At 41.7% G+C, this 11,114-nt stretch overlaps 1 protein-coding gene across 1 annotated transcript; it reads right to left on the reverse strand.

Annotated features, from left to right (window-relative positions):
• Positions 1-662: 662 nt before the first annotated feature.
• On the reverse strand, positions 663-10,649 carry LOC136488118 (cysteine-rich receptor-like protein kinase 44). The gene is made up of 7 exons (XM_066485151.1): positions 10,491-10,649; positions 10,155-10,413; positions 9,680-9,905; positions 9,409-9,529; positions 6,249-6,458; positions 1,105-1,271; positions 663-759 (listed from the first exon to the last, which is right to left on the reverse strand). Exons 1-7 carry the CDS (start codon positions 10,647-10,649, stop codon positions 663-665), a joined length of 1,239 nt encoding a protein of 412 aa, XP_066341248.1.
• Positions 10,650-11,114: the final 465 nt, after the last annotated feature.

An 11,114-nucleotide genomic window follows, 5' to 3' on the forward strand; every position in this document is an offset into this window, starting at 1 on the left:
GCGACGGTAGCCGTTGGGCAGGGGACTTTAGTCCCGGTTGGTTGCTCCAACCGGGACTAATGCTCTCTTTAGTCTCGGGCCTAAATCTGGCCGAGATTAAAGCCAAAAACCGAAAGTCTGTTCTCTACTAGTGCAAGCTCCCGAAGCGCCGCTGCCCGTGCGCCATCGACCGCGGACCCTTGGCGCCATCACCCACGCGCCCCAGACGCCGCCGACCAGCCCCAGATACTACCCACCTTGCGCCCCAGCTACTGCTTGTACGTCCATCTACTGTACCCTCCGTAGCCAATGTGCCAAAGCTTTAGATTCCAGAACCAAAAGAGAGAAACCAATAATTTGTTTTCTCGTTTCTGGCTAGGAATTTAGGTCTGGATTCAGTCAAATTGCTGCCGGTGAAAGCAACCAATAATTTGCTTTCTCGTTTCCACTGGGCTTTCCAATTTCCTCTCCAGCTTGACCCATCAGTGAACACAGTAAGTTGCTTTTTTGTAGTGATGGAAAAACTATTCACACAGGCCATTGAGTTCTCATTATGTACTATATACTATGTTGATCTGTAAATGGTGCAGCTATGGTATGGAAAGTACAGGCAGGCGACTGTCACATGCCAGAACTAGGTGTTCCTTCACGACAAACAGATATCTGTACTCAACCCAGGGTCATCAGAATGTGTATGACCGCTGGATGGTGTCGATGTCCAGGCCCTTGAGCTTCACGACCGACTCCACATGCCCCTTCAGGGTGTGAAGCTCCCTCAACCTGCAAAGGAACATCAACCAGCCAATGGTTAGCTCACATCGACATTATACATCTGATACATATTGACACTATGTGAGATGTTCCAATGGAAGAAAGATGCTTCCCATCATCAAAGGCATGCCTGCAAGGCTGCAAGTAACAAAGAATTGGATCCTGAATGGATATAATTCGAATTAGTAGTGTTCTTTACTTCTTTTTCAAATTATCTCAGTGGATTATAAAAATATCCTAGAGCATATGAGAGATCATGGAAAACACCGATATCGGTTTCCTTTCTTTCCCCAAAGTGATACTATCGTATCATTATCCTTTTGCAGAAGATTATCTCCGCGGATTTCATGTTACCTTGTAATCTCAGCCCTCCGTTCCGCCTGTTTGGCCATTTCATTCACCTCCCTCTCAGTGAACAGCTTGGCATCCGGTGGCTGTAGCCCATGGAGCATCCTCAGCTCATGTGCCCACTTGAGCGCCCTCTCTTCCTTACCAAAGTCCTTCTTCCTTGTAAACGCAATCTGCAAAACCAGCAATTTTAGTGACGTGTGCATGAAATTCACTCAAACAAGTGATGTGCTGTGCATGACAAACGAGCAGTTTAAATTACTCTTTGCTCAATGGCAAGATCCCATGCTTTCCCACTCAGCATATCAGATGAGGAACTTGAGCATTCTTCTGCTGATCCTTCTTACTTCTTTAGCAACTATTCACACATTAATTTATATGGGATAGGATAAATACAAAGCTAAGGCCATTGAGTTAAATGGACCAGATTTTGATTGGTTGCATTCTCCCGTGGGTGCTAGAGCTCTTTATGAATTCTCTTGTGGTCGCCCACATGGAAAATGGGCCACATTTAATGGTATGATCAATGACAAAGAAGTCCTCCCTGACTTGAGGAGAAGTCGTGCCTGTGCAATGGCTGCTAGACGTCAACGCCAAGAGAAAGAGGAACCATCAAGGAAGGAAGCTCATGATAGTCGCGTGGCCAAGGAATATGCGCAAAATATGTTGGAATGGGGTAGAATGTTGCATGCTCACAATGAGAACATCCAAAAGTTTATGGAGGTGACATCTCACATGCATCCTTCCTTATTCATCTTGGTACCCGTGAGCAACTTTTTAATTAGTTTACATTGGATTGGATTGTTGAAATGCCGAGTGTTGTTCAGTACACCGGTATGCCTACAACGTTAGTTCCTCCTCTGCCTCCCCCACCCGCGCCTCCTGTATATGCCGATCCATAATCTTCAAATCCCTCTCCCAACAATGTAAGTTTGATGATTAGCATGCTTTTTTCCGTCTTTGTATTTTTGTTGTACGTAACATGTTGACAAATATTATGCTGAACTACTGGATCATATTTGGTAAGGCAAACATACTTTGGTCAGTTGTATTTATGTTCTGTCAACAAACATACTTTGGCTTCTACACATTAATTATTTAAACAATTCTTGAGATGACGATTAAAATGAAATTCTTAAATAAATTTAGGAAAGGACCAAATCATGAATCAGGTCCCCAGGCTCGTATCATTTGCCTTGAATCAAACAAGCTGTTCCAATCTTCCTAATAGCTTCCACACCTGATGCAGTACCAGTACCAGCTGATTGCCTTTTTGAACTATAATGTTCATGATGTAAAATATTTTTGAAGAAATATCAATGTAAGCTGAAAGATTTGTCATCATATCTATCTACCTGGCCAACCCTTCTAGTTGCATTATAGTACTGGCACTTGATGTTTCTGTCTAGTAGTCCTGTAGAGTTTCAACTGCTTGGTATGTGCATTATTTGTCCTCCTTTTTTTCCTTTTTACCTTGCAAGTAACATAGGCTTAGTAATATCAGTTGTACATCACACGAGACATGGAACTTTGGCATTACCTTTCAGTGCAATATATATTCAAACTTGTTAAGTTTTTTCCTCACACTTCCACTTATTTAATTGATTTCCTTGTTTAATTGAATAGGCTTATATTGGTGGCTCTTCCGTTGGAATAGAAACTCCTGATGAAACATTGAGTAGAATTGCTCTTGGAAGATTCCGTGGCCATGAAAATGCAGCAAGTACAAGTGGTGGTGGTACCTACTCTCCGCCGCCGGATGATTTTCCATTGTTTTGACACCTTTTGTTGCCAAAACATGGCTTCGACAACATGTATTATGTTCTGTTGCCATAACATGCATGGATTGGCCAAGAACTCCTTTTGGATCTATTGTTTGTTGTTTTGAGGCTTAGTAGTTGAGACAACATGTAGTCTGTTCCGTTGCCATAACATGCATTGGACAAGAACTCCTTTTGGATCGTGTGTTTGTTGTTTTGAGGCTTAGTAGCTGTGAAGTATTGGTGAACATCATAATTGTATTGTCATATGCAATGTACCTATTAATGAATGCACGTAATCAATGCTCATTGGATTGTGTTCATCTGGTAGAATTTGAATTTGTATTTGAATTCAAATTCAAATTTGCATATATAAATTATAATTTGCCATGCAATAAAATTTCCCTACGGAACCTGTTCCTAGGGAGGTACAATTAGTTCCCTAGAGATCATTTAAAGTCCTAGGGAAAGCAACTTTACATGTAGGATGGATCCTGGTGGTGTCAGCAGATTTCCCTAGAGATGGATTTCCTAGGGAAACTGAGATCCCTATTGTTCCTCAGGAAACTGTAGGGCAATAACTTGTTTCCCGTCCAAACATACCCTAGGAAATGTTCCCTACGAAACACCCTTGGGAACTGGTTTCCCTATAGTTTTCGGCCTTTAATTTTCCCTAGGAATTGGAACTCTAGGGAAACATGTGGATTGCAGTAGTGATTACCATGGTTCCAATGTTGATCAAAACGTTGGAGGTCTCTCTGACTTTGTGGCGACCATCACCACGTCAAACATGCCTTTGTCTGCTTGTAGCGGGGGATGTTGTTGCTTCCTCATAGTCATGTAAATGGTCTCACTAAAATGTGGCTCCAGCCTTCTGAAAAGTGATGATACAGGGTCATCCTTAATATACTCTAGCTGCTCCCACACATAGATAGGCAGGGTTGGAACATGCATCTAGGCTGGTCGGTTTAATACAAACACCAATAAGATCGCCTGTCTTATTCGTTAGTGTCACTGGGCATTTGATGAGCTTGTTTTGCTTGAAGGGAAACCAAATATTCAGCGGGTAGACATCCAGCACCTAATAAATATATATGGATATAGTCTCGTCAAAGGATTAGGACCTGATCCACTATGGGAAACGCGTGCTTTGCCGAGTGCAATTGCACTCGGCAAAGAAGACTTTGCACTCGGCAAAGCCTTTGCCGAGTGCTGCACTCGGCAAAGAGCTGTCGGCATATCTCTTCACGGCAAAGGCTTCTTTGCCGAGTGCCGCATGTCGGGCACTCGGCAAAGCCTTTGCCGAGTGCCGAAAAAGCATTTGGCAAAGATTTACACTCGGCAAAATGAAAATGCGAAAAAAACCCAAAAATAATAGAAAATTTTTTCAAAAAAAAAAATCGAGGGAGGCCGCCACTAGCCAGCGCCCGCCCGTCTTCATCTAAGTCGGTGCATTTTTGCGCTAAATTCGCAGCTAACATGGCCGGCGGGATTCAAACTCACGACATCTCCCTCACGTTTCTGTTGCTCTACCACTACACTACACTATCACTTTGTGTCTAGATTACGTTATCTATCCTCATATATTATACTAAACCGAGAGTAAATTGCTTGTTTGAGGTCCTAAACGAATTCAAATCAAAAAGTGGTCAACTACAAAGTTTCATAACTTTTCGGGATCTACAATTTTCATTTAGGAAGTGTTTTCATCCGAGATCGTTTGAAAAATTCGAATTTTAAATTTGAGAGATTCAAACGTAGTTTTGCATGATAAGATGATTTCAAATCAAAAAGTTGTCAACTACATAGTTTCATAACTTTTGGAGATCTACAATTTTCATTTAGGAAGTTTTTCCATCCGAGGTCTTTTGAAAAATTCAAATTTTAAAATTTTCAAATTAAAACGTCGTTTTTGAATGACAAGATAATTTCAAATCAAAATGTTGCCAACTACAAAATTTCATAACTTCTCAAGATCTACAAAGTTTATTTTGGTCATTTGTTCATCCGACATAGTGGTAGTAACATTGTTCACAAATCTTATATATCTCTCTTCTACTTTCATGAAACTAATGAGAGATGTAGATTTTATGAACAACGTTATTGTCGCTTTGTCAAATGAAGAAATGACCAAAATAAACTTTGTAGATCTTAAGAAGTTATACAAATTTGTAGTTGAAAAGTTTTTTATTTGAATTCATTTAGGGCCTCAAAAATTGCTTTGAAAAACTGATTTGCCGAGGGCCAAAAAAAATGCACTCGGCAAAATGCCTCTTTGTCGAGTGCCAGAAAAAAACACTCGGCAAAGACGCATTTTGCCGTGTGCCGAAAAATAGCACTCGGCAAAATACATCTTTGCCGAGTGCCAGAAAAAAAGCACTCGGCAAAGACGCATTTTGCCGTTTGCCAAAAAATAGCACTCGGCAAAATACATCTTTGCCGCAAAAAAAAGGCACTCGGCAAAGACGCATTTTGTCGAGTGTTTTTTTTCGAGTGTATTTTATTTGGCACTCGGCAAAGACCGTCTTTGCCGAGTGCCCGAAAAAAAGCACTCGGCAAAGTGCCGGTTTCCGGTAGTGTGATGGAATCAATGATAAATTGATAATACCCCTTCCGGTCATGAAAAAGCATGGTGTTAATGAAAAGATTTGATCAATCTTAATAGTTAAATAAAAGGCACCAATATCTTTTTAATTGTTGAATTAATTTAAGCATACATTATACAAGAAATGAATTTTCAAAGATATGCATTGGATCCACATGAAACACTCAGTTAACAACTGTATTTTGAATTCCCCTTAGCGTATAGATAGAAAGTCTTGTGATTTACCTTATTTTCTTTGTCTGCTTTTTTTTCCTTAATTGACCCCAAATCTCTTGACCTTGTAAACCTTTTTAATAACATATCTAATATATATTGACCGGTCGGTAGGGGCCTCTGATCCCTTCTAATTCCTAAAAAAACACTTAGGAATGAGGTGTAAATTAGTTTAAGTTCCACCCAATACATGTGAAATGAAGTAGATACGAGGGTATCCAAGCAAGGCCTTAACAAACTAATAGTATATTGGATTCCATCTGCATGTAAGCAATTCCCATGCATATGGCAGCAAACAGGAAAAACGAATGCATTAGTCGTGGAATTTAGGTTACCAGAGAAGAACGATACTAGTGATGGTTCAAGTACCATTTTGCACTAGTATATAAGATGACATTTAATGCAAGTTTAAAATATTTTTAAAATGGCGTTTTGCACATAATTCAACAAAATTTTAATTTGCTGTAGATTTTAAAAGGTTTAAAAATATATTTTTATCATACGGCAAAAACACAAGATGCTAGGCCATTGTGATAGTATGTGCTATATACATGTGCCATGATTACACTTACTTGCGTTGCCGATGAAGCACAGATGTCAGTTTCAATGAAACCGCACGTACGCTCCATTTGGTCCAGCTTCTCAATTATATAAAGCGTATGTGGCCTATCTGCTGGGTTACGGTCAATGCACTGTCTTCCAATCTCCGCACATACTCTCACATATTGCAACCATATGTCTTCCTGGTTCGATTTGAACCTAATACTCCAACTTTGAAGTACCTAGCTAAGAAATAGCAAATATGAGCAAGGGTTTGTCCAATAAATGGAAATCCAATGTATGTAGTACATGTAAACAATATACTCAATATTACCCCCTCCAATCTGCAAGCAACACTTGTCCATAGTGGAAGAAAATTATCTTCCACTATATATCGAGGGTGTAGTAGCGCTTTGCATTATTTTCATACCCTACCCCTAATAAAATGTGGTCAGGGGAGAAGTAAGGACCGTACTGGAGAATCCCTAAGAGAAATAAAAGTCCATAAAATCATCTCTAAGGGGTTGTTTGGATTCTTTCATTTTGGAGGAATTGGAATCTACTTAATAGATTAGGCTATTATTTGGCTTGGAATTTGTCATTCCACAACTTTCTAAAGTTCACATATAAGCCTATCTCAAATTCATAGGATGGGAGATGGAAATTGATTCTATAGATCATCACACTATGTTTCTACTTTGCAACTTATAACATGTTCTTCAACTCGTTCCCCTATGGTAGAAATACAACGCATAAGTATCTCTCTCGTGTGGTCAACAATAATATACAAATATAGTCCATATACATTCATATTAGCTTAATTAATCTATGTTTAAATTATGATTATTAAAATGAATTCAATTCCAATGATCCAAATGGGGCCTTAATTAATATATGTCTAAATTATGATTATTAAAATGAATTCAATTTCAAGGATCAAACAGGGCCTAAGAGAAAAATAAGCCTAAAATCCGAAACTCAATCCATTTTCAATAAGTCCAACAACCCTTGTCTAGTCAAGCACCCCCTGTCCGCTTGTCTAGCTATGCCACTGAATGCAGTAGAAAAAAATGGCTATATATATTACATTTAATAAGGCATGCACGTATACTCATTTTGATTTGAGTTATTTTAAAACTAGCATGTGCTTGGTTTGAGTGCACGGTGTGCTATGGACAAGTATCACAGAATAGTGGGAGTAACACGTGCAAACCAAGTTGGTATCAAACTTAGAACAAACAATATGTTGGAGTAGGAAAGCACACACAAATGCCCAATCAATTAAATTAACACTATGTGACTTGCATTCCGAGATTTGATTTAACCTGCTGTAAGTAATAGCTTGTATGACTATATACATTCAGTTCTATGCCACGTTATTCCTATTTTGTCCTGTGTATCTTTTGCCTACCGCTCGATTGCTTATTTTCCAATCTTTCAATTTTCTAAGTTAACTACCTACACTACTACACAAACTTTACTGGAGGCGGGCGTTTTCGGTTTCCCGCGGCGGGCCGCTTTGCCCGCTGCGGTTAAACGATTTCCCGCGGCGGGCATGTTAGGATGCCCGCCGCGGTTAAACATTTCAAAAAAAACCCAGGAACCCACCGGCGAGCCCATTCTTGAGCCCACCGACGAGCCCATTCACAACCCAATACTGGCGCCACCGCACCTCGCTGGATCCGCCGCCGGGGTCTCCACCTTGCCGGATCTGCCGCCGGGGAGGTCATCCTCGCAGGATCTGCGCCATTGCCGCAGGTTGGGGCCGTCTCGCCGTGGATCCGTGTCGTCGCCGTGTGGATCCACGCCGCAGGGAGTCGACGCGGCCGCCTGGATCCGCCGCCGTGTGGATCACCCGTCCCTACGTGCCACGCAGCTCCTCGCCTACGAGAGAGAGAGATGAGGGAGGTACTGAGAGGAGAGAGAGGGTGGGGGAGAGAGGGAGAGAGAGATACCGGGCACGGCGGCGCTCTCCTCGCCAGATCCGGTCACGGTCCTGGACCCACGTGGTGGCGTGCGCGACGGAGAGGTGGTGGCGCGCGCGACCTTGCTCGATGCTACGCCGCGGAGAGGCCTTCACACGCCGGCGGCGCGCGCGACGGAGAGGTGGTGGCGCGCGCGACCTCGCTTGTCCCTGCGCCGCAGAGAGGCCTTCACACGCCGGCGAGGGAGAGAGAGAGGGAGTGGGAGAGAGAGGGAGTGGGAGAGGGAGAGAGAGGGAGTGGGAGAGGCCTTCACGCTGGCGACGGAGGGAGTGCGTGCGTCGTGGGTCGTCGCGGGGTGGAGGTGCTCGTCGCGGGCCGCGAGGTGGGCGAGGTGGGAGCGGCGCCTGGGGATGAGAGGTAAGAGGACTGAAACCCTAAGTGCTCATTTTATACCAGTACCCGCTACGGGCCTCACCCTGGGCCTATTGGGCCTCGGCCTTAACCGAGGCGGGCTTTATAGGATGTCCGCCACGGTACATCGATTTACCGTGGCGGACCTCTTAATATGCCTGCCATGATTTACCGTGGCGGACAAAAGTGCCCGCCTCAGTAAATAAAAAATGCCCGCCGCGGTAAATCGTGGGATTTACCGCAGCGGGCAAAAATAGGAGCCCGCCGCGGAGAGCGTTATCGCAACGCTGCGCAAATTTGTTTTTGTAGTAGTGCTAGTGCATGGAGAAAAATATGGTTCAATGCCATACAGTTTCTTTTGTTTCCACTGCTAAATCAACTCCATACCATGTTTACGCAATCCTAAGCTCAAGTTGATGTATATAAATATAACCAAATGTTGGAGTTCAAGACATTCTTATAATAGTTCCTCTAGAAAACTCATAAAATCAGTAGAAAAGAAAAATCCTATAAAGTTTAGCAGTTTTTTTTAGGGATCAGCAGGAGTTGCCCCCTAATGTTTATATATATTATAAGTAGATACAAAAAAGATAGTACAAAACAAATATATACTTTATTGTTGGTCAAGAAAAGGGAGGAACGGTAATATGACATTGGAGGGGCCAGTATCAACTACTTAGTTCTTCTATAATAAAGAGGAACTATAATTTTTTTAGTAGCAGGCTTCAGAAATACTGAACAAAGTACATTGTATAAGGCTTGTAGTTGTACAGTGCACAAACCCATATTGCAGAAGCTAATCAGACGGTTATTTTAAGCTCGATCCTTTATTAGTCTTGGAACATGCTGTTCTTACATTCTGAATGTCACAATAACCCTTCCGTCCAGTTAATATCTCTGTGATTATAATACCGAGACTATATATGTCTGACTTGAATGTGATCACTCCATCATAGAATTCCAGTGCCAAGTATCCCCTACAAGGGAGAGGGAGATCTTGTGGTTTGAGTCACTTAAAAAGAAAAGGGCTGCAACATGTCTTCATTCAACAGTATATTTGCAGTTTCGTGGTCCGAATGGTAGTAGTACCAAGAGACAAGTGTTTTAAAGCTGCTTTGCTAACTTACAATGTTCCCATCACTTTTGAAGTTATAGTCTTGCTTTGTTTTCCATCAAAGCACCTTGCAAGACCAAAATCAGCAATTTTCGGTACCATGTTCTCATCCAGAAATATATTTGCAGGTTTGAGGTCTGAGTGAACCATATGGATATCTTGGTGAAGATAATGTAAACCCTCACAAATTCCCTTGACTATTTTATAGCGTGTCCTCCATTCAAGTCCTTCAGATATATCTGCAAAGTGAATTATATTTTAGTTGGAGGGGTATGGGTATTAGGATACTTGAAGTCCTTTGCATTTCTGATTCTTCAAAAAAAAAGTCCTTCGCATTTCATCATTAGTTCCGTTCATACAAAAGAAATCGAGGAAAGGAACAAGTTGTCAATAATATAATTTTGAATGCTAGGAACGAGAAAAAGAAGGCATTCAACTTACATGGGTTTCTGGATTTTCCAACAAAAATAAATCGAAAGGAAACATACCAGTGATATACTTGTCAAGACTCCCTTTGGGCAGGAACTCAAAGCAGAGCAACCTTTGTCGTTCTTCAGCCAGGATCACCTTCCCCTCATAGTTCAATACTTTTCCTCGTGTATCAGAACAGTACCCCAAAAATCGCACTACATTCTTGTGCTTTGCCTTCATAAGACAACCAACCTCTTTGATAAATTTCTCCTCATCCATATCAAGATTGTGGAACAGCTTCTTCACAGCGATGACTGTCCCATTCTGAAGTTCGCCCTACAGTGACAAAGTTGCATTATGCCTTTTAGATCAGAATAAGGACAGTTGGGATCGAGTTACTTGTAAGTATTTACCTTGTACACATTTGCAAACCCACCACTGCCAATTTTCCTATGATCAGAGAAATCATTCGTGATGGCCTTGAGAAGCGATAATGGCAGGTTTATGGGCTCTGCAGTTGGATCAAGCAGCATGCGCTCCAAGAGATGTTCCATGCTAGCTTCACAGTCCATTTCTTATAATCACATAGGAATGTAGTCTTCAGTCCAAACAAGAATTCAAGAAGCATCACAAAATGTTCTCTTAAAGGAAAAAATCAACTTTGTCCCTTTTTTTCCTTTTGTTCTTCAAACTTGACCAACCTTTCCGATCGAGCTTACTAACAATCCCCGGATCAGTAAAACAGGTTACTAGGAAAAGGTCACCGGATTAAGATTTTTCAGCAAGTTACACAGAACAATCCCTGGATCAGTAAAACAGGTTACTAGGAAAAGGTCACCGGGTTAAGATTTTTCAGCAAGTTACACAGAATAATCCCTGGATCAGTAAAACAGGTTACTAGCAAAAGGTCGCCAGGTTAACATTTTTCAGCAAATTACACATAGAACAATCCCCGGATCAGTAAAACAGGTTACTAGCAAAAGGCACTACTGTTCGCTTGTCTGAAGGAATCTGGATGGTTTGGAGGAATGCTGGAT

This window comes from Miscanthus floridulus, chromosome 10 (genome assembly GCF_019320115.1).
Source record: "Miscanthus floridulus cultivar M001 chromosome 10, ASM1932011v1, whole genome shotgun sequence".
Classification (NCBI taxonomy): domain Eukaryota; kingdom Viridiplantae; phylum Streptophyta; class Magnoliopsida; order Poales; family Poaceae; genus Miscanthus; species Miscanthus floridulus.

Bases quoted from the DNA above. Each gene is read 5' to 3' on its own strand.
- LOC136488118 (XM_066485151.1), bottom strand. From the start codon at position 10,649: ATGGACTGTGAAGCTAGCATGGAACATCTCTTGGAGCGCATGCTGCTT. The intron at 1,272-6,248 runs GTAAGTGTAATC...CTGGTTTTGCAG, and splicing joins GTGCTTCATCGGCAACGCAA to ATTGCGTTTACAAGGAAGAA. The intron at 760-1,104 runs GTAACATGAAAT...GTTCCTTTGCAG, and splicing joins CGGAGGGCTGAGATTACAAG to GTTGAGGGAGCTTCACACCC.